The following is a 24,309-nucleotide window of genomic DNA, read 5'->3' as shown; positions in this document are numbered from 1 at the left end:
ATGTGTTGACCAAGGAAGAAGGCAAGTCTATGTGACAGAGGTAAAAATTCAACCCATCATATGAAAGGGAGTCAGAGTCTGTTTAGCATTATTTTTTTCCTCCAAAATCAGACCTACGCCAGGGACCCAAGGATGGCCAAAAGGTTCCAGAATTAACTGTTATATCATAGCAGGAGTTCTCAATGCTGGCTACACTTCAGAACTACCTGGACTTTAAAAAATTACCAATACAATACAGAAGCCCAAAGCCAGACCAATTAAGTCAGAATCTTTGGAGAGGAGCTCAGAAAATGGCATTCTTTGAAAGCTCCTCGGGTGATGGATGGCCAGAACTGAGGACCATACCAGTAGACAGATTATGATGGAAAGAAGCAAGCTCACAGCCTGAGTTCATTTTCGTTACATTCATTCCTAATAGCCAGATTTGCTAACTGCGCTTGAATGTTTAATGTCTCAATTTGAATGTCTGACCAATAATTTTAGTCCCTGAAGTAGTAATTTACCAAATTGTATCTAGACAGTTCATGAGATGGTGTCACTTCTACTTATTCCCATGGAATAGTTGACAATTCTGGGGCATTCTTTTCAGTACCAACATTTGCAAAGGCTAAATACTTCATTCACTTTAGCTGACTCTTTTGTGCCTTTTTTCTTTGCAACACTGGTAATTCACAGTCTAAAAACTAGTTTCATCTCAACGATACCAAAGCTTACATGTACACACAAAGGTATAAGAGCACAGTCAAATAACACATTTTCTTCAATTGTTAAATAAAGGAAAGATTGTGCAGCATTTCTGCTGAGGAAACTAAAACATTATGAAATTAAAAATATACTCACAAACTCTCTGAATATATACATTATACACATATTAGTGAGTCTATAGAATAAACTGTTGTAATATGCAGATCCCAAAATACAGTGCATTAATTAAGATTGAAGTTTATTCCTCTCTCATGAAACAACCAAGAGGCAGATACTCTGTGGTACAAAGAGGTTATTTCTGTAGTTTCTGACTTCCAGAAAATGAAAGAGGCAGAGCACATGACTTCCACTCATGTTCCATTGGCAGGACTTGGCCCCATGTGTGCGCCAAGATGCAAGGAAGCTGAGAAATGGAATCTTCATTTGGGTAGCCCTGTATCCACCTACAAAGAGGAGACTGGATATCGAGGACAATTACCAGTCTACCACATTTGCACACCACAAATATACTAGGGATATAAAGAAACTATATTTGTTTGAAATTTTATTTTGAGAATATTATTTTCATTATGTATATTTTAACTTTTTGTGAGTTAAAAATTTTTTGGCCATTTGGTCAAAAAGATATTCTACAATACACTATCATCCTTGATACCTAGCCTTATCAGCTAACCACAACAACGTGTGATATGAGTCACACTATATGTGCTTCCAACTCTATCCTTCGGCACTGACTTGAGGTTTTCCAGAAAGCAAAAGTTTAACAGAACAAGATCTAGATAGATCTTATGATTGTCAATGTTACTCCTTAATTCAGCTGAATGGATTTTAGCAGCATACTAGTGGGCTTCTTAGAGCATCTCATGAAATCCATGAATCCTCTACTTGTGTGTTAATCCTCTACTTGTGTGTTAATAATTTCACAAATAATTTTAGAGAGTCTTGGGTCACCTCCCCCTATGAAGCTCAATTTTAGAGTGTCTTGAATATATTCACATGAGGATATCCTCCCATCTTCCACAGCAGGCTGGGAAAGTATAGATAAAATCGTTGATCTCTGTCTCTGGGACCTCAGTGGAGCTCCTGGAGCTCTGGCCCAAAATGAGACACTAGCACAGAGCCTGGAGCACATTTTCTGCACAATGCCAGCTCTCTCATGTTCCCAGGCCCCTCTGTTCATTGTGAGAATCCCATGGTGCTCCCTGCACTGCCCTTGGTGTGAGTGTTATGCCTCCATCTTCATCAACATGGATCACACTCAGTCATAAGAGTTGACTTGGTCACTCCCATGGCATCCATGCTGCTCCTCCTTTTTGCATGGGCATTGTTCTTCTCACTAGCAGGACATTTTTCAATCTTTTGCTCATCTAGCACCAGAACCTTCTTCATACACATAGTAATACATTCCTCCTTATATGCTTGGGTGAGAGACAAAAATGGACCTTGTGATAAAGAAGGTAAAAATGCAAGATCCTTTCTTTCTAGATTCCCTTGTGACAAGTATACAGTCACTTGTTATGAACTCGCTGTGATTGTGCCACTGTTCTCCAGTCTAGGCAGCAGAGTGAGACCCCAACTTAAAAAAAAAGAAACGAAAGAAAGAAAAGAGGTTGATTTGCCTCACATTTCTGCATGCTGTACAAGAAGCACGGCACTAACTTCTGGCGAGGCCTCAGGGTGCTTCTACTCAAGGAGGAAGAGAAAGGAGCTGGTGTGTCGCATGGTGAGAGAGTGGGGAGGGGCCGTGCTGTTTTTAGCAATCAGCTGTAGAAGGAATGAATAGAACAAGGTCTCCCTCAGCACTGCAAGGACAGTACCATGCTGGTCATGAGGGATCTGCCCCCACGACCCAAACACCCTGGGGGTCAATGGGACTTGCAGGAGACAGGTATCTAAACGACATCACCATCATAATGTTAAAAATTGGACTCCCAGGTGCCCTCCACTCTAGATTGTTTGTTTGTTTGCTTGTTTGTTTGTTTTAAGACAGAGTCTCACTCTGTCACCCTGGCTGGAGTGCACAATCACATATCACAGTACTCTCGACTCCTGGGCTCAGGTGATCCTTCTGCCTTGGCCTCCTGAGTAGCTGGAACTATAGGTGCATGCCACTACCCCTGATTTTTTGTAGAGACAGGGTCTCACTATGTTGCCCAGGCTAGTCTTGAATTCCTAGGCTCAAGCAATCCACCCACCTCAGCCTCCCAGAGTGCTGGGACTGCAGTCATGAGCCACAGCACCCTGCCCTCTCTTTATTTCTGTGTTTCTATGTATTCCCTTCTGGTTTTGCTCTGACCTTTGTCTGACATCTCTCTCCCTAAATATTCAGATTTCCAGAGAGGGAAAATTAGGTTACACTGCAAGCCACCGCCACTGTCATTCGTCATTCATGGCAGGTATGTGCCTCCTAGGAGGTTGCTGGCCAGACTCCCCTGAAGTCAGGAGCTCAACCTGTCCAATCCTCTATGGGGAGGTGGGGCAGTAGGGTGGTTAGAACCTGGTCACCTGTGCCTTGGGCGCCCAGGAGGCCTGAGTATGAGGTAGTTCTTCTAAGAAGGAGCTGTGGGTTGGCAGGAACCTGTATATTAACAGAGTTAGAGAATTGATCCAAAGAGCCATAGAACCCAAAGGTAGGTGTATGGACGGGCTCGATCCGAAACTCCTGGGATCTTTTAAGAAACACAAAATTCTGGGTTTCACTCCAGACCTACTAAGTTAAAATCTCACAATGAGGGAAGGAGGATTAGAAAGAGAGAGCAAAATATATATATTTATTATATAATTGCTAAATTTCCTCAAGTGAACAAAGTTTTGCCTTTGTGAGGGAACAAAGTGGTATGAAGCATGAGAAGGGTCAGACTGAAAGTCAGGACATCTTCTTGATTTTCTTAATAAATGGTAGGGGACAGACCAGGCACAATGGCTCCCACCTCTAATCCTAGCACTTTCGGAGACCGAGGTGGAAAAATTGCTTGAGCCCAGGAGTTAGAGACCAGCCTGGGAAAATTGGTGAGACTTTGTCTCTAAAAAAAACAAATCAAAAAAATTAGCCAGGCGTAATGGTGCACACCTGTAGCCCCAGCCATTTGGAAGGCTGTGGCAGAAGGATTGCTTGAGCCCAGGAGCTTAAGGCTGCAATGAGCCAGCATTGCACCACTGCACTTCAGCCTGGGTGGGAGAGTGAGACTGTCCCAAAAAATAAATTAAAAAATAATAAATGGAAGGGGAATTCTGATGTTCTCTAGTGTAAGTGTGGGTAAAAACACGTTTGTAAAATAGATGTGCTGAAATGAAGTTGTTTCTTTCCAAGAAATAAAAATGTAAAAAATGTGTTTCCCTGTCGCACCCAGATTTGCACAAATGAGTCTGAGAGATCAATAAGAACTAGCGTTAAAACCGAACAGCATGAAATGAGGCCTCAAACAAAAGTTGAGAGCTTGCTTCTTTTTTTTCTCCTCCTCTAGAACAGGTATATTTAGTAAAATATCACAGCTATACAAAGTAATTTTACCAAAATGCTACTTGAATCACAAATAAAATTTTCACAAAATAACTTAAGGAAAGCTTCCATATTAGTGGGAGAAAGCTAATAAACTATTTGGTAATGTTCTCAAGAAAGAGTTGCTTAACATATACATCCTCAAAGTCATAATCAATATGACCATAACAAATAAGCACATATATTTTCTGGGTATTATTATCTTTATTATAAAACAAATATTTTATGTTGAGGTAACATTTCAAATGGTATTTGACAAAAATCAATGGAATCCTATATACAGAATTTTGCCATGTGCAACATATATGTAAAAGACTCAGAGAAAGTTTTTTCTAGCATTGCACATAAACTGATTCTAGAAAAAAAATTAAAGCCCAAAGTTATCTGTATAAAGAGGGATTCCCTTCTCTTACTCTCCTCTACCCAGTTTTTCACATCATGACCGGTGGGCTGTGAGGTGGTGGTCACAGGAGTTTCACAAAAAGACAATGAATAGGATAAATTCATTGGAAAAAAAATTCTTTTTGTTTATAAAAACACCTCACTGTGTCATAATTTGAAAGTACTTGTACAAACTCAATGTTTAATCATAAAGGATTTACTATGGTTTATCCCAAAAAGAGAACTCCCTGGTCTTCAATGGAAACATTCAATGCAGCCTTCCAGCTCCAGTGTCTTCTGCATGGAGGTCTCCAGAATTCACCAAAGCAATGCTGGTCCCCCTCCCCAGTGCTCCCAGATATCTTGTTCATAGTTCTGTTTTGGCGTCTATCACAGTGGATTAGTTTAATAATTGCATTGCCCTTCTATGCATCCCTCTTTAACTTTTAGCTTTGTGTATCCTTCCATAAGCATCACGGGAGCAGGAAGCAAGACTGAAGCCTCTCTCCATTCTCAGCACCCAGCACAGTGCCTGGTACATCATAGAACCTCAGTAGCTGATTGTCAGGCTAATGAGTTAGAAATGGTCTCAGCTAGCCAGGCACAGTGGCTCACGCCTATAATCCCAGCACTTTGGGAGGCTGAGGTGAGAGGATTGCCTAAGCCCACGGGTTTGAGACCAGCCTGGGCAACTTGGAGAGACCTCAGCTCTACAATAAATCAAAAAATTAACCAGGCGTGGTGGTGTGTGCCTATAGTTCCAGTTACTTGGAAGGTTGAGGAGGAAGGATCACCTGAGCCCAGCAGGTCAAGGCTGTGGTGGCTGTGAGCATGCCACTGTGCTCCAGTCTGGACAACAGAGTGAGCGACTCCAACTCCAAAAAAAAAATGGTCTCAGCTACAAAGTTACAACGTATATCGTTCCTTGCTTTCAGACTCATTAAGTGCATTCTGGAGTCATTCCACGTTACTTAAACCTCTACAGAATGATGACATCCTAGAAACAAGTGTAAGGTCCAGCAATTCCTTTCAGAAATAAATGGCCTCTGGTTAGCCTTCTGGTCAAAACACCAATAAATTATAGTTACAATGATTTCCCTGCTTTCAAGCCCCCGAGACTCCTTTATGTGAAAGTCACCTCTGAGGACAGCTGACGCTAATAGCCATCTTGGCAGTCATTGTCATCTTGATCCCCAATGGGTTTGTTGTGATAAGCATCCACTGTTAGCTTCCTGCTTTCTATCTCAAGTTTTTTCGACTGGCCATCTTCCTCGCTGCTTGATTTGCTCTCAGTAGAGTTGCTATCTTCTCTGGATTTGCTGCTGTCCCGAGAATCACTGTCATCATCTTCCTGAGACTGACTCTCCTCACTCTGGCTCTCTGTGCTGCGAGACTGAAGGCCCTCCTGGCTGGAACTGTTGTCAACCTCAGGGGACTCCGGGCTCTCCTCCGAGGAGCTGAGGCTCTCATTGGACTCGCTGTCAGCTTGCTCTTCTCTGGATTCACTTTCTGAGCTGGAGCGGGTGTTCAAGCTGTCCTCCTCACTGGATTCACTGTCTTCTGTGTGACTAGCAATGTTATCTGGGTTGTCTCCCCGGGACTCAGTCACCACGTCTTCCTGAGACTCACTGCTGGTTTCGCGGGATGGCAGGTCAGCTTCTTGACTGGACTCACTGCTGGGGTCTTGGATGTTTTGACTGTCTTCCTGGGACTGATACTCCTCGCTGAGTCCTGGAGAGTCACTCCTGCTGTCTTCCCTGGATTGCTTGAGGCCGGCTTCTTTGGAGTCAGTGTCTTCTGCAGAGTCACTCTTGATGTCTTCCATTGTGTCGCCATCAGTGAGCTCACCTCTGTCGTCTTCCTCTGAAATGTGGGATTTTCTGAAGGTTTTCCTGCTGGGATGCTCCACTAATTGGCTGTCCCCTGAGTCCTGAGTGCTGACTTGCTCACTGTCTGCTTTTGAGTCTCTTGACTTGGTGAGGGCACTGTTCACTCTGGCACTCCTGAGGCGGTCTGGGTCATCACTCTGCATTCCCTCGTCCTCGTCATCAAACTCGGAGCCGTCTCCGTGGCTGCTCTCCCCTTCACTGCCGTCCCCCACCCAGTGCTCATCACTCTCACTGTCTGTAGTGGAGTCAAGGCCCTCGGGCCTACTGTCCGCCTCGCCCTCGCTGTCAAGGTCCCTGCTCTCACTGGTGGCATCTGGGGCGCTGTCCTCCCCTTGAGGGGCACTCTCTTCACTGGATTGTGTGGTGTCAGCAGAATCCTCATCACTTCCCGGTCTGGAGTGTCCTCCTTCTTGTCTCTCTTCAGGCCCCGTGCCATTGTCATCATCACCAAAGGTGTCATCTCCACTGTCATCTTCATCGTCATCTTTGTCATCGCCGTCCTTTCCTACACCCTTGGAGAGGCCACCAGCTGATCTATAAACATACTGGTGGTCATGGGAGCCCAGGCCTTCCTCTGACTCAGCGCTGTCACTGGGGTCTTCATTTGCCTGGAATTGGGGGTTAACAGACATGGTCAGTATTCCAGGAACTGGCAGAAAGGGAGTTACCTAGTACCTGTCCAGGCTCTGTCTGCTTCCCTCTTCCTCTGCCCTTTTCTCTAATTCATGGTCAGTTTTACTGCTCAAAAGCATCTCTACCAGAGCATAAACAGAAAAGAAGAGGAGGAAACTCAAATCATTGCATTTTGTATAGGCACACTTCACCCAGTGCGGCAAGGCTCACACCATGCCTTTGGGAGGCTGAAGCGGGAGGACTGCTGGAGCCCATGAGTTCGAGACCAGCCTAGGCAACACAATGAGACCTTGTCTCTACAAAAAAAAAAAAAAACCCCCAAAAAAAAAAAAATAAATTAGCCAGGCGTGGTGGTTCATGCCTGTAGTCCCAGCTACTTGGGAGGCTGAAGCAGGAGGATTGCCTAAGCCCAGGAGGTCAAGGCTATGGTGAGCCGTGATCATACCACTGCACTCCAGCCTGGATGACAGAGTGAGACCCCCCAACTCCAAAAAAATGTTTAGAAAAAAAAATCACATTTACGAAACTCAAATCATATTGTAAGTATGATTCCTTTTTTAAAAAAAAAACCTCTCAGAACTTTTTATGAGTTACAGAGTTGGTTTATAATGTTCATTCATCAAATTGTTTGGTGTAAAACAGCGTTTTTAAAAAAACTTAGTGAGCTTAAAATAACCCAATTTTTTCTTCCCCTCTGGGGGAAAAAATGTATTAGGGCAGAAGGATGAAACCTTTAACTAGCAGGAAAATAAAATATTGAAGTAACGTATATACCCTCTACCCACTCCCCACCCCCCCCCACACGCGCGCGCGCACGCGCGCACACACACACACACACACACACACACACACACACACACACACACACAAACCAGGTTTAGACCTCTCTGGCACAGGCGGAAAGTTGCCTGTAAAGACTCAGCTAAAAGATGGCAACTAGTGGTCTGGCAAAGGGCTCATGCTTGTAATCCCAGCATTTTGGGAGGTGGAGATGAGAGGATTGCCTGAACCCAGGGCTTCAAGACCAGCCTGGCAACATAGCAAGCCCTCGTCTCTACAAAAAAACTTTTAAAAATTAGCCAGATGTGGTAGCAAGCAGCTGTAGTCCCCACTGCTAAGGCAGGAGGATTGCTTGAGCCCAGGAGGTCGAGGCTGCAGTGAGCTATGATCACACCACTACACTCCTGCCTGGGTGACAGAGTGAGACCTTGTCTCAAAAAAAAGAGCAACTAGTATGACCTTCAAGGTAGCATAGTGCTAAGCGAGAGGTCAGGAAGATGAGTCCCATAAGGAAAACCACGGAATGATCTGCACAGATGAGGAAGGGAATGAGTCTTCATACGGCTCTGTGTACCATACCCCACAGATGAGCACACTTGCCAAATTATCTTTTTCTTTTTCCACATGTCCCTGCTGATCAATGTCTGAGTTTCTAAGTAGGAGTATGCAGTACTGACATCTCTCCCTGGTGCTGAATTTCCTTGCTGTTGTGGGGGCTTTAGCGTGGGTTTAGCCCACTGTGCCCCAGGAAGCACAGCTCATACCCTCCCAGGCAGGAGTTGTTACCCTCACGCGAGAGCTCCGAGAACACCAAGGCAATTAATCACAAAGTCCCCAGAAAAAAGCATTTCCCTAGTTCTATGCTTTTAAGTTTCTGGAATGTTCCTCCCATGAACCTTTGGTGAATAGGGATAAACAGCCTAATAATTCATCTTTCAACTCTGGCTGAGTGTAGGATGCACCACGGACCAAAGTTTCAGGGAGTTTGGTCAAAATGATAGAACAACTGAGAAAGTCATGACACTCAGTCTCAGAAAAATGAAAAGGAAAGTCAATTTTTCAGTAAAGGGCTACACGAAGGGATACCCCCAAAAAACCTGGAATTGTCTTCTGGTGGGTGGGCTCCTTGTAATATAGGCCTCTTCCACTAGGCAAGTGTTCCAGGAACCCATTGGCATCAGTGGACCAGCTAGTATTGTTGTGCAAGACTGCGTTGCAGAAGAAACGTCCTGAGGTGAAGACTGGTTCTTCCACCATGACAACACACCTGCCCACACGCGCTGAGTGTTCAGCAGTGTTTGACCAAAACCAGTATGACCCCTGTGCCCTACCCTCCCTATTCACCCAATCTCACCCCGAGTGACTCTTTTTTTGTTTCCCTGGATGAAAAAAGTCCTCAAAGAGAAACGTTTTGCCAATGTGGAAGAAGTGAAACAAAAAACGGCAGAAGCACTAAAAGGCATGAAAATTGACAAGTTCAAAAATTATCTCGAGCAGTGGAAAAAGTGTCTCGATTGGTGTGTTGCATCAAATGGAGAGTACTTTGAAGGTGACTGAAGCTTAAACATGCAAGAATAAATACAGTCTTTAATAAATAAATTCTGAGTTTTTGGGGGTCCCCCTCATAAACTAAGCCTGCCTTTCCCACTTCTAGAGTCACAGATAGGACTATTTTAAAGAGAAGATCATTACTAAAACAGTTGTTTTCGTGACAGTTTTCTCAGGGCTTTCCTCCAGCAGGAACCATGACATGGAGAGTCTCCATGTACTTCTTGGTCTTATCTGAACTGCTTCAATTGTGAAAGCAACAGTTTAGATTGACAAGAGAGCTATTAGTTGCCTAACATGGTCTGTGAACATGTATGTGAGTGTGTGTGTGTGAAAGTGTGTGTGTGTGAGAGAGAAAGTGTGTGTGTGTGTGAGAGAGAGAGAGAGAGAGAGAGAGAGAGTGTGTGTGTGTGTGTGTGTGTGTGTGTGTGTGTGTGTGTTTTAACTAGGTGGGACATTTAGAGACACAATTTCTACAACCTGGCCTTGGGGATAAAAATACAATGACTAGCACATCCACATCTGAATTCTCCTCACTCATTTTTCCCTTCTCATTTTATGGGACTATTTAGCCAGCCTAATCAATGGTTGGAAAATATTATATTTAGAACTGTTGCCAGGTAATGTAATCTAACATAATTTCCTTCAATTCCTAAGTAGACTGAAAAGTTAAAAAAGGTCTGCTTAATTACCTGTTCCTCTGAGCTCACTTTACTTCCTTCTGATGACTCACTGCTCTCCTGAAATGAAAAAAAAGTTTATTTTTCCTTTTAGTAATTCCTCAGGAAAGAAAAGAATATGATACACATCAGTTGCTTCCAGTTTGAATTTAATACATTAAAAATGGTAAAAGGTGATGAGAAGAGTGTTAAAATTACTTCATGAGATGTTTATGACAAAAATAAATGAGTTAGTTACCAAGCGTGGTGTTGGTGTCTGAGTCAACTGGCCCTTCAAAAAAAGAAGAAAAACAAGTTATTCCCTGACAGATGGATTATGTCACTGGAAATCTTTAGAATAATTGTAGGTGATTTTTTTTTAGTTCCTTGGTATATGTTTCACATTTACATAAGTAACAATAAAATTTTATGGTTAATTGGCTGAAAAATGAAGGTAAAATGACTAATGACCTAAAAGGTCTTGTGATATAAAAGATCTAGAAAACTTTTACAGAAAAAATATGCTTTCTTTGAAGTTGACTGTTCATACAACCCAGAGGAAATGTAACATAAGAAAAGCAGCATTGCAACTTAGAATCCAGTCTTAAGTCTCAATTAACTTGTTGGTTTGGGTTTTAGCCCTAAAAAACATCCATCTTGGTGTTCGTACTGAAAATCCTATGTTCTAGAAAACTCCCAAGGCATATGTCCTAGGAAACCACCAAGTCCCAGGTAACCTGGGATGGCTGGTTACCCTATGTAGGCAATTCACTGTACCTGTTTGTCAGTTTCTTACTCAAAAATTAAGAAAATTAACACCCACTGTGCTTACCCCAGAAGGTTGCTATGAGGATTAGATCAGCTAATGTCCATGGAACCATCTTGAGAACTATTCGATGTGATATAAGCTTAAGAAATGTTCCATTTTGAGAACATCCACCTTATCAAACTTAACAGTAGACAAAAATGAACTGAAAAAGCCATCAAACCTTTCTCAAGTCACCTAAGAGCCCTGGTATTTAAAACAAATGCTAAATCTGAAATGTAACTAGTCATACTTCACTTTCTTGAGTCTCATAAGCACTAAGAGGATGCCTGGACTACTTCTGATGGAACTCCACTTATTCTTCCCTGTCCCCAGGAACACAAGATCCCATGTGGCACACCCAAGATGCCAAGTACAGCAGGGAGGAGCTGCTGTTGGCATGTCTTCAACGTGCCTCTCTGCAGTGCCAGCTGGGGATGTCTCCTCAGAGGAAGGAGCTGTAATCACTTTCATTCTGTGGCCTGTGACGCTGCAGATGGGCACAATGGCAGACTCTACCCCAGTCAGTCATCATTTGGAATTAAGGGGTACAAGGAAGCAAGACATTGTTATTTTTCTCATGCCTAGGATAGACTTGAGCACAAGGTATGTTTGTGAGTCTCAGGCTAAATGAAAGAGAGGCTCTGCAGTGGCTGATTTTAAAATCCAGCCCATAGGTGTCCCTGGTGAAAGTTCATGATACATCTCGCAATGTCTAGGCTAGACCCAGGCAGGGACAAGACCCCATCTCAGGTCTCTGATGTTATCTAGCCACCCTCAAAAGCATAGGGACCTAAGTCATATTATAGGCAGAAGTCAGCAGGAAACAGGGTAGTAAACGAAACGCTCTGACTTAGCATAAGATTTTAACTCTTGCTTTTAGTGCCAATCTTGAGAATGTACTGACCTCTTAGACCTGGCTTCTTCCTGAGAGGGATATAGCATGCTGGTTAAGAATGTGAATTCTGAAGCCGAGGTGGCATAAAACCAAAGTCTGGCTTTAACACTAATTTAACCATGTCACCTGGAAAAATTAAGTGACTAGCTATGCCACAGTTTTCTCACCTTTAAAATGGGAATGAGGCTAGGTGCAATGGCTCACACCTGTAATCCCAGCACTTTGGGAGGCCGAGGTAAGAGGATTGCCTGAGCCCAGGGGTTCAAGACCAGCCTGGGCAACTTGGTGAGACCTTGTCTCTACAATAAATCGAAAAATTAGCTGGGTGACGTGGCCTCACCTGTAGTTCTGACTACTTGGGGGGCTGAGGCAGAAGGATTGCCTGAGCCCACCAGGTCGGGGCTGTGGTAGCCATAAATGAGCTGCTGCACTCCAGTCTGGGTGACAGAGTGATATTCTGACTCAAAATAATAAATAAATAAGTTAAGAAATAAATAAATAAGTTGAGAATTAAATATAATGCCTAATTTATTGGGTTGTTGTGATGGTTGAGAAAATTAATACATGTGAAACACTCAGAACTGTGCCTAGCAATGATTCTTAAATAATTGAGAGTTAATAATGATTGAGTTATTGAAAGTCAGCACTCTTTAAACACTGAATCTCATTCCAAAGATTGTAGCATCCTCTCATCCTTCTTCCTTTTCTTATCTCCCAGGAATTGACCTCTTGCTCACTACACATCACTTGTTAAAACATATTTTGAGTCCCAACCTCTTCTGGAAGTATAGTTTTATTATCATCCATCCTCTTACACTATTATATATATCCATTACAAAAAGAAAGCTAAAAGAAAAAAAATGATTCCTCACCAAATTATACTATTAAGTTGGAGTTGCATTATTTTCTTATGTGTACAGGAACTTATGACACTTACTATCTATGGTTTAGTTTCTTAATATGATCATTAGCAGTTCAACAGTTGCAATGGAGTCAACTTGGATATACTAATAATATATTAAAGTTAAGATATTTCAAAAAGTCATATTGCTACTCACCTTCCATTCTTCAGAACTTTCAGATTCATTATTTTGATACCTGGCTACCTAGAAAATGTAGTATACATGGTTAACCCAAAGAGAAATTTCTAAGGCAGCATTTATTCACACTTTACTTACTTAGGAGAGGGAGAATCAAATTGTAGCCTGTATCAGAATCACCTGTAGGCTTTGTTAAAACACTAATTGCTGTGCCCCATCTGGTTTAGTAGTTCTGGGGTAAAACCCAAGAATTTGCACCTCCAACAAAGCCCTAGTTGGTGCTGATTCTGTGGATTTAGGATGACACTTTAAGAACCACTGCTTACAGGGCAGAAAAATGAGAATCGTAGTTATATAAATAGTAACTGAACAGAATAAGAAATTCCTTGAAAGGTATTTTCAAGAAAAAAGCTTTCTAAGAAACTACTAGTTTTATCTGACTGGAACATACACAGCCACTTCAGTTCATAGTCAATGAAAATTGTCGGGTTTGGTTATAAAAGGGGTTTTTCACCCATATATCCCTACCCTCATACTTACTGGAAGAGCACAGGATAACCCCCAGAGGAACATTAGCAGGATGCTGGTCTTCATTGTTGGGTGTGATGCCTTTACCTGTAATAAAGGAAGACATGGATGATTATTCTAAAGATATAAAGCAGATTCAACTTTTTTTTTTGGAGAAAGTAGGATTCATTGAGAGGACAGAAAAGCCCCCACAGTGGGAGGGGACCCAAAGGGATTGCCCAGATTCAACTTTTTAACAATTTATTCCTATTTTAAAAAAATTTAAAAAACTCATCTAAATGTCCATCAACTGATAAATGGGTAAACAAAACTTACAATATTTGTAAAATAAAATCTTATTCAGCCATAAAAAGGAATGCAGTATTGATATGTGCAACATAGTAGAGGAACTTTGGAAACATTGTGCTAAGTGAAAGAAGCCAGACAAGAAGATTATATGTGCATGACTCCATTCTATGAAATGTTCAGAATGGGCAAAGCTGCAGAGACAAAAAGTAGTTTAGTGGTAACCCAGAGTTCAGGGAGCTGGGAGACTGAAGGGTGATGGCTAAGAGGTATAGTATTTCTTTTGGAGGTGATGAAAATATTCTAAAGTTGATTGCAGTGAAGCTTGTGCAACTCTATGACTATACTAAAAACCATTAAACTATACATTTCAAATGAGTAAAGTGTGTGGTATGTAGATTATAACTCAAGAAAGTGGTTTAAAAACACCCTCACTCCTGAGTAATAAACTGAAAACTTTTCAGTGAGGAGATCTGTAAATACTTCACTAACACAGAAAATGTGAAAATGGAAGAAAAAGTAAAGAAAGATAATAGAGAACTTTCAGGCCATGCACTTTTATATGCAGCTTGGAATGGACAAACAACTTAGAAAATTTATTCTCCTAAAAAACTACATTTATTGACACTGTCGATAGGTAGTGGGTATTTATCTACACACACACACACACACACACACACACACACACACACACACTGGCTATAACTATCTACACAAAATAGGTTGTTTCTACTTTTTTTCTTGATATGCCAGAGATTCACAATGGAAGGCATATTACAGCTCCAGAAGGTTCTTAATATCAACTCTGATACAATTAGTCATACATTACACATGATTATGCTAAGATCTTTTAGGTGTGATTCACAGTACTGAAGAATTTGGGGAAGACGAGAAGCTTGGGATACATTTGTAAACCATGCTGAGAGAAACATGCCAAACAAACTATTTTTCTGGAGGGTGACTAGCTTCATTTACACTTCAGGAACAGTTGATTTAGAAAACAATTTGTTCTGTATCTAAAAATAGATGTACTAGATGCTAATGTAAAAAGTTATTGGGCCAGGTGCGGTGGCTCACGCCTATAATCCAAGCACTTTGGGAGGCCAAAGTGGGAGGATTGTTTGAGCCCAGGAGTTTGACATCAGCCTGGGCAACACAGTGAGACTTCATCTCTACAAAAAAAATTAGTGGGGCATGGTGGTATGTTTCTGTAATCCCGGCTACTCAAGGGACTGAGACAGGAGGATAGACTGAACCCAGGAGGTTGAAGCTACAGTGAACTATAATCCTGCCTGGGTGTTAGAATGAGACCACGACTCAAAAAAAAAAGTTACTGAAACGATTTAAAGAAAAACAGTTTCCCCTGTGGTAGCTGCTCTAACACACCTGTCTAATGGACCTTCAGAAATTTTGCAAAAATTCCTGCGAGTTTATCTCAGACTTCACTTTTGTTGACTTGTTGCTTTAAATGTTAGATACATACTATACTAGTGTGAGGCTCAGAAAACAGTACCCCAAAATGAAGGTTTCAGAAGCAAAAGTTTCTCTCTGACTTTCTCGTGACTTCCTGTCACTGGCCCCCTTATCATCCTCTAAGGCTACACATAGAAGCTAGAGTCTTTCTATCCCAAGATGAGCTGTAGAAACCAGAACTCTCTTCCCCAAAGCCAATCATAAAACCTAAAGCTATTACTCTTTCTTCCATACTTTGTCGAACCTAAGCATAAAATGGATAGTTTTCCCTATGTTTAAGTCTTCAATTTGAAGACTCCATGTCATGTAAAACTGTGCTCACATTTGTCCCATTAATCTACCATTTGCCAGCTGACTTTCAGCAAACTTTCAGAAGGTAAAAGGACTACATTAATAATAAGAGATATAAGCCAAATATAATGTACAACCCTGGTTGTACATTAGTATCATCTGGGAAGATTTAAAAAAAAAAATACCAACACACAAGTCCCATCCCAGTGTAATAAATCAGTTCACTGGGGTCGACAGGAATGGGCTTGTTTTTCAAGTGCCCCAAGAAATGTTAACCCTTGAGCTAGGAAATAAGAATATCTTGCTCAATAATGTCTGAATAATGTCTGAAACATTGGGCTTAAGAAGTCATCTGCTCTTTTTTTTTAAATGTATTTAATAAAATGCTAAAAATCCTAAGATAAAGAGACCAGTGTTCCTCATTTCTACTTTCATGTAAGTCAAATGGACAAAGAGAACCTCTCATTTTATATTATGAGCATTATCCTTACTCAGCCTAATTATTCTTGATTTGTATGTTTTGTTTCTTCTAAGTTAGCATAGTGTCTATGTGTCCTTACATTCTGATAGTATCCTAATTTCTTTTTTAAGTCCTTTGTTCAATATCAACAGAGAAAAATATTTATAAATGCGCAATTGTACCTAAACAAGCCTAATTCAACAGATGTTACTTTCCTTCTGTTCCCACAATCAAAACATGTTTTTAAGTTCTTGGGTTCATTTCTTCAGGAAAGTCAAATTTTCCCAAAGATGTTACTCTCAAAATAACTGCATACCAATGGATTCAGCTTCATCAGTCAAACAAAAAGTAAGTAGCTCACTATTTTAATTTTCAGAGTGAAATTTGAATAGAGTGAAAATCCCATGATTCTCTGAAAATTGGCAGACCTGATAAAAGGTTGATGGCTATTGAGTTTTCTTGTATTTTCTTTAGCTCCTCCCTTATCTAAATAATTAGAAAATGAAGGGGTGCCAATGAGCATGTACTTTAAACCAATAAACATTGTGTCTTTGTCCCCATGGAAGCACTTGCTTCCAGTGGTCTAATTTCTTATGGATGGAATATTATAAAACATAAGGAAGATAGCCCTAACTTGCTCAGGCTTCTAGAAATACTATTTAGTACCTTGACCTAAAGCAATAATTTCTTAAATGGAAGTCTGGTAAGCTAAAATTAAAGGCACCCTGGAGTTCTGAGAGAGTAAATGTTGCCTCCCAAAGAATATAGTTCAACCTTAAAGGAGGTGTTAAACTCCATCTTAGGTCTTCATTTAGCATCTTTGATATTTATAATGATAATTCTGTGAAGTGCATTTCCAAATGAGAACTCCAAACTTGTATAAACGTTTTGGCTACTATCCTAAAAAGAGTAGCAGCAGGTAATGCAATGGCCCTATTCTGAATAAAGAGGCAAAACGCCCACAAGTCTGAACATTCAAAGTCCAGAATCCCAAGTTCTTCTCTGTTGATTGGTTAATGTTGTTTCTACAGTCTCCATGCTGTCATTCTATAGTGAGATTGTGTAACAGAATGAAATCAACACCCTTGACTTGAGTTCCACCTGTTTGGAATCTTTCTGAATGTTTTTCTCAGGGTTGAAAAGATCCAGATGTTTAGGATCTGGAGAAAGAAATTGAAGTCAAAATTTCAAGTGTAACCAGATCTTTGGGCTCTCAAGTAAGGAAGTTTGTTCTGGATTTTCCTCAAAGTTAAGATTTACTTAAGGCGTGGTGGCTCACCCCTGTAATTCCAGCACTTTGGGAAGCTGAGGTGGGAGGATCACTTAAGGCCAGGAGCTTGAGATCAGCCTGGGCAACAAAGTGAGATCTTGTTTCTACAGAAAAAAAAAAAAATTAGCTGAGTGTGGTATGGTGTGGTGGGGTGTACTTGTAGTCTCAGCTACTTGGGAGGCTGAGGCAGAAAGATTGCTTGAGCTCAGCAGTTCAAGGCTGCAGTGAGCCATGATTGTTTCCACTGCACTGCAGCCTGGGTGACAGAATGAGACACTGACTCAAAAAAAAGAAGATGTACTTGTATGTATCTTGTTTTATGTAAACTGAAGTGAAGGAAATAAAGGTTTGAAAAAAATCAAAGGCTCTTTTTTCCCCTTGAAAAAACAACTTAAAACAACTTCCCATGCTAATTTGCTTATTTTTGTCTTAGTATTGTTACCCTCAAAAATACTCATGAACATTCATTAGCAGTCAATAAATATTTATTGAGAGCATTCAGTGTGCCAGGCACTGTTCTAAGTGCTGAGTGTGCAGCAAGGCATAATCATAATAATAAACTGGTCTTGCAAAAATAAAATTACCCAGAATCCAACTAGCCAGAACCTGCAAGAATTCATATTATTCTTTGAAAATAAAGTGGAATTTGGCCAGGATAGGAACTCTACCAGGAATTCAGAGAAACACAAAAATTTCCAGTCCTTCCTATTGTAATTGTTTTGAAGTCGGTTACCATCAATCCGATGTTAAAATAACTCTGAAGTACCCCCAAATCAAACATAAATTTGGAAAGCCTTTACACCTCTGAGGCACATCACCATTTGGGGACAAATGAGTAGGCTAATGCCCTTAAGGAAATTGTTTGTTTGTTCCCGTGTTTTTAACCAACAAGCTTAAAGTGGGATAGTCGAGCCAGGTAAGCACAAAGCTTGTTTAACCAAAACCTTCTGCTCCTGAAGAAGACAGGTTGCATGAAGTATTGCTGTCTTACACATGGAATCTTCTAAATGTCACAGAGCATGCACTGCCTGACCATAGTTCCTTTGTTGTGGAAGACAGATGCTACCTTTTTTATTTTCATAGCTTTAGGGATCACAAACAGTTTTTAGTTACACAGATGCATTTTACAGTGGTGAAGAAGACAGACACTCTTGATATAGATGAACAATTGCAATAAACATGCCACATAAAATTACACATGGACAGGTTATGTACACATGTAAGTCTTGTACACTAGAAAACATTGTCAAAGACGATGAGATTCAACATTTACTGAATTCTGATTGTACGCAAGACATTATGCAAACATGCATACTCAGCTAAACAATACAAAACACATTATCACACTCTGGGTTTATTTCAGTGATCTTAGCATTTTTTAGTTATTTATTCAGTTCACAGTGAATATTATTACTAGACGATCTCTAGGTGAATAATATTAAATGGTTTTTAATTTTTTCAAAAAAAGCTTATTTGGAAAGCCCTGTCAGTCCGGTTTAGATTCCTGCACAATGTTTTGTAGGCCATAAGCATCCTCATATCCAGGAAAACCTAAAATAAAAGTCTTAGATGTTTTTCCTAATTAGAGCTAAACTTTGCAATGGCCTTCCATCTGCCTCCTATCTCATAAACTTTCCCTTCAGAAGTACCATGTAGAGACCTAATTAAGGCATTACCAAGAAAAACACCTGGCTCCATTGATTTAGCGTGTCATTTTAATATCATTATTTACTGTGGCATAAACAACAAGACACAAACATGGGAATTGTTATTCCCCAAAGCATAGCCCCCCGTACTTTTCTCTGCCTTGCATATACCTCAACAGGTAGCCATATTTAGTATCTTCCAAACAACACAGCAAAAGTCATTTTTAGAAGTTAAATGATGAAAACGTCTTACCCTCTTTAGTTCACAAAGATTTTTTCCCAAAAAGTCTCCAAAATGAGTCTGAAGTTCTCCCAGAGGAAATCTGTGCCCAGTGAAGCCACTGTTGTGTTGATGTTCTGAACACTCCCCTGATGGTGCAGGAATTTAAACTCTGCTGCAGCTCTTCCTGGCCAATCAGCCTCCAGTGGGGGGTGACTGACATCACAAAGTGTCACTGGGACCCCGCTACACCCACACTTCCTCCAGCTGGCCGAGGCAGATTTTCCCTAAAAAGCTCTTGTGGTTCCCAAATGACTAGACTAGTTTCCATTAAATTGAAGATCTTCCTAAAGCTTTATTTTGATTTCTAAATATATGTCATTCACATTCACGCAGGCTTATGAACATTACAAACAATGACAATGTCTTCCACCCACTGACAGATCCCAGCAGACCCAAGGATGGGAAAAGGAGAGTCACAGGTGGGTAGACAGTTTCCTGTTAATGTACATTTCCAGGTTGTACATGAAGAAAGTTACGAAAATACTAGATTTTCTTAAATTGTTGGTTTTGAGCTCTGGGCTTTTATTTCTTCCCTTTTCCTCTTTTAACAACCTCTGCTAGTCTCTTCCTTCCTTCTTTTCTTCCCATCTCCCTATCCCCATATCTTCACAAAGCCTTCACATTCGAACTAATCTAATGAAGTACCACTTCGAAAATTCTATGGTAATTGGAAAAGTTAAAGCATCTCCCTTATGTAACTTTTGTTTTTAACCAAAAAGAATTTAAATCTAATACTTCATTTTCCCCCCTAACTGTTCACCATATTTTAGTGACTCTTAGAAATCAGAATTGGACTAAGGGAAATATTAAATAACCTCCAGAGAAACCAATCTTTGAGGAACTCTGCGCCACCACTGAAAATGTAATAAAATGGGTAAAATGATATTTACCAAAATTATTTTCAGGACGTGTACCAAAAGGCGTTGTTAGAAGTGGGTTTGACACCTCCCAAAGAGCATGCTCAAGTAACAGTAGGATGACCACTGAACAATTCTTTAAAGAACATAAGCTACTGGACCTTAATTTCCTTAATAGTGGAGTTGTTTGCTTTGTTTACTGGTCTATAACCAGCACCCTAATATCTACAACAGTTCTTGGGTCATAAGTACTTAATACTTTTTGAAAATGAGCCAAATTATGACTTGATTCAGTGCCTACATGACTCACTCGGGCTTTTTTTGAAAGTGTTTTAATTGTTCAAAAATTTAGTTAATACTCCTAGCAATCTGGATCTAGAGAATTAAGGTGTTCAACTTTATCCCGGCAACTAACATCAAATATATGGGTTAATTTATTCAGTGTGAACTACAACACTGGCCTGAGGGAGACAGAAAATAAAGAGAGAGGAGTCTATTTTCATTTAAGGCTGATTAGAAGGCCGAAGTCCATATGGGGAAACTATAAATTCCCTGTATTTTGTTCTGAATTACACTTCCTGGTGGTTTCATAGGTCTTGGCTGAGGTCTACCCTAAAAGAACCTTATAATCTTATGTCAGAGTGGACTCTGGGATAATTTGGGCAGATAGCGTTACAGGACATTGTTTTAGATTCCCTCCAAATCCCCACAAAAAAACACAGGCACAATGAGATAACACAATTTCAAAATGTGTACAACATCTGCAACAAAACGAGTTGCTTTTGTTTTCTATTGCTGCATTTAAAACCATCTAATGCTTTGTGTCTTAGAATAACACTCATGGTGTTATTTCTCATAGCTAGGGCTGCAGTCATCTGCAGACTCCACTGGAGCACAGCATTTAAGATGGAACCCTCCTGCGGGTGTTGTCTGGGAGCTCAGCTGGAGCTGTTCACCCGAGCACTTCAGTTCTTCCTATGGGTTCTCCTTGTGGCTTGGCCTTCTCACAGCATGGTGACTAGGGCCCAAGAACTGCCCAGGATGTCACTTTCTCCACATCCTGTCAGTTAATCAGTCACAGAATGATCCTAGATTCAAAAGGAGAAACAGACTCGGCCTTTTGGTGTGAAAATCAGAATGCACATATAGGAAGCAGAGGCCATTTTGATCAGTCACCACACTGCATGACAAGTCATACCCACAGACTCCAAACAAAGTGGCTGAGGACAAAACATCAACTGCTACAAGACCTAGAGTATGTATACAAAAGGACACAGAGGGAAGCAACAGGGTATCAGATGGACGTGAGAACAGGAGACCCCAAGGTGGTCAATAACTATGCTGGCAGGGCCAGGAGTGCATAACAACAGCCAAGGGATCTGGCACAGTCCCTGAGAACTCTGAGCCACCACACTTGCCTTCCAGGACAGACCCAGCTGCTGGAGAAACTTCTGGGAGTGGAATAAAACTTGCACAGGATGGAGACAGTGAAGAAGGCACAGATAAGTATCGGAGGGAAGAACGGATTCAGGAAATCTCAGAAAGCAGCTATGTATATATATTTAATACAGCAGAAAAGCAACAGAAGAGGGAGCTGTGTGAAGTTAGAAAGCTACCTTGAACCATACTTCCTTCTAAGCATACAGGAAAACCAATTTCATATAAAATAAACAGCAAAACGGTGTGAAGTTTAAATCCCATAGGAACAGACTAGCAACCTCATAGACAATGAATGCACACTGAAAAGACATAACCAAACTATAACCTTCTATTTTAAAAATAGCAAAAAGACAGTAAGAAAATGATACAATAAGTGAAAAGCATCATAAAAGAAAATTAGAATAGCCTAAAAATAAAATATCAGAGATCAAGAAAAAAATGAAATAAAAATATTAATTTGAAATGAAGACTAACCTAGGTGGAACACAAGAGGGAATAAATATGATGATTTTATAAAAGCTGAAGGCAAAAAAAGAAGAAAATGTCTTAAATTTAAAGAGAGACAAAAAAAGTATTTGAGAGAAAGTAGCATAGACTGAAGAAGAGCAAAAAAAACATCCAAACTGCAGATAATAGGAGTTCAGAAGAAAATAGCTAAAGTGAGGGACCAGTAGAAATACCAAAAACAAATAATAAGCCTAAAATTCAAGAGAGTTTCCCTGAATTTAAAAAAAATTAAAACCTCATATTTAAGGAGCTTACCATGTGCCTTAAAATATTGACCCAGGTATATTCCCAGAAGGGGGACTGCTGGATTGTATGGAAGGTCAATTTTTAGATCTTTTAGGAATCATCACACTGTTCCAAAAGACACTGCACTAGTTTGCACTCCCATCAACAGTGTAGAAGTCCTACCTTTTCCCCACATCCTCTCCAGCACCTGTTGTTTTTTGAGTTATTGATGATGGCCATCCTGAATGGAGTTAGGTGGTATCTCAGTGTGGTTTTAATTTGCATGTCTTTGATGATTAGTGAGGCTGAGCATTTTTTCATGCACCTGTTGGCTGTTCATATGTCTTCTTTTGAGAAATGTCTATTCATATCTTTTGCCCACTTTAATTTTTTTTTTTTTTTTTTAAGTTAGAGTCTCACTCTGTTGCCCAGACTGGAGTGCAGTGGCCACTCCCAGCCACCGCAGCCTCGACTTGCTGGGCTCCGGAGATCCTTCCGCCTCAGCCTTCCTAGTAGTTGGAACTACAGGCGCCGCACTACCACGCCCGGCTAATTTTTTGATTTATTGTGGAGATGAGTTCTCACCAAGTTGCCCAGGCGGGTATCAAACCCAGGGCTCAGGCAGCCCACTCACCGCAGCCTCCCAAGGCGCGGGATTACAGGCTGAGCCACCAAGCCCGGCTCTTCTGCCCACTTTTTTTTTTTTTTTTTTTTTTTTTGAGTTGGACTCTCACTCTGTCGCCCAGACTGGAGTGCAGTGGCCGCTCCTGGCCACCGCAGCCTCGACCTGCTGGGCTCCGGCGATCCTTCCGCCTCAGCCTTCCAAGTAGCCCGAATTACAGGCATGCGCTACCACACTCAGCTGATTTTTTGATTTATTGTAGAGATGAGGTCTTGCTGCCCAGGTGGGTCTCGAACTTTTGCCCACTTTAATAGGGCCATTTGTTTTTTTTCTTTTCGGTACGTTTGAGTTCCTTGTAGATCCTGGAGGTTAGGCCTTTATCAGACATACAGTTGGCAAATATTTCTTCCCATTCTGTGGGCTGTCTCCTCACTCTCTTGATGGTTTCTTTTGCTTTGCAGAAGCTTTTCAGTTTGATGAGGTCCCACTTATCTTATCTTTTATGGCATATACCTGGAGGAACTCAAATCACTATGAAAAAGATACCCGCACCCACATGGTTATTGCAGCATAATTCACAATAGCAAAAACATGGAACCAATCATGTTGGCCATCAAAAGTGGACTGGATTTTTAAAATGTGGTACATATACATGATGGAATATTACACAGCCATAAAGAAGGATAAAAATTATGAACTTTGCAGCAACTTGGATGGATTTAGAGTCTGTAATACACAGCAGTCTATCATAGAAACAAAGAACTGAGTACCATATGTTCTCACTCAAAGCGGACCCTGAACAATTATAGTAACACTGTAAGGAAGGAATCAGCAGTAGTGGGAAACAGCCAGGGGAGAGAGCAGGGGGCACACTTCATCAGTAAGGGTACCTGGGATAGGCTCGGTGGCTCAGCCTATAATCCCAGCACTTTGGGAGACCGAGGCGAGTGGATTGCCTGAGACCACGGGCTCGAGAACAGCCCAGACAACTTGGTGAGACCTCCTCTCTACAGTAAACCAAAACTTAGCCGGGCATGGTAGTGCGGGCCTGTAGTTCCAGCTACTTGGAAGGCTGAGGCACAAGGATCACCTGCACCCAGCAAGTCAATGCTGGGGTGGCCATGGGCATGCCACTGCACTCCAGCCTGGGCGATGGAGTGAGACTCCAACTCAAAAATAAATAAATAAATGTACCTGATCTCGAACCAGGCAAAGTGGGTACCAAAGGGAGGTCCAAATTTTTCCCGTACAATGACCATTTGTATACCTAATCCTGAATTGTACCCCACATCTTTAAAACAAAAACAAAAATTTAAAAAAATTTTTTAAAAAGAATATTGACCCAGAATGACCCAAAGACATTCTAATAAAATGACTGAACTTTGAAAATAAAGAAAAAAGTTATTTGGGCTTCTAGGCAAAGCTAGCCAGTGATCATGAAAAAAAATTCGATTATCATTAGACTTTTTCACCGCAATGCTTTATGCCAGAGAAAATGGAATAGTGTATTTAAAACATTCAAGATAGCCGGGCTCGGTGGCTCAGCCTGTAATCCCGCACCTTTGGGAGGCTGAGGTCAGTGGAT

General features: G+C 41.0%; 1 protein-coding gene across 1 annotated transcript; it reads right to left on the bottom strand.

Moving 5' to 3' along the window:
- Positions 1–5,667: 5,667 nt before the first annotated feature.
- On the bottom strand, positions 5,668–19,088 carry DMP1 (dentin matrix acidic phosphoprotein 1). Its single transcript, XM_021718826.1, has 6 exons — positions 19,044–19,088; positions 13,374–13,452; positions 12,856–12,899; positions 10,354–10,386; positions 10,128–10,175; positions 5,668–7,082 (listed from the first exon to the last, which is right to left on the bottom strand). Exons 2-6 carry the CDS (start codon positions 13,429–13,431, stop codon positions 5,742–5,744), a joined length of 1,524 nt encoding a protein of 507 aa, XP_021574501.1. The 5' UTR covers positions 13,432–13,452; positions 19,044–19,088; the 3' UTR covers positions 5,668–5,741.
- Positions 19,089–24,309: the final 5,221 nt, after the last annotated feature.

Source organism: Carlito syrichta, unplaced genomic scaffold, assembly GCF_000164805.1.
Source record: "Carlito syrichta isolate Samal-C Ts95f unplaced genomic scaffold, Tarsius_syrichta-2.0.1 Scaffold313819, whole genome shotgun sequence".
In the NCBI taxonomy this organism is placed as follows: Eukaryota; Metazoa; Chordata; class Mammalia; order Primates; family Tarsiidae; genus Carlito; species Carlito syrichta.
This window is presented reverse-complemented; position numbering and strand designations above follow the sequence as displayed.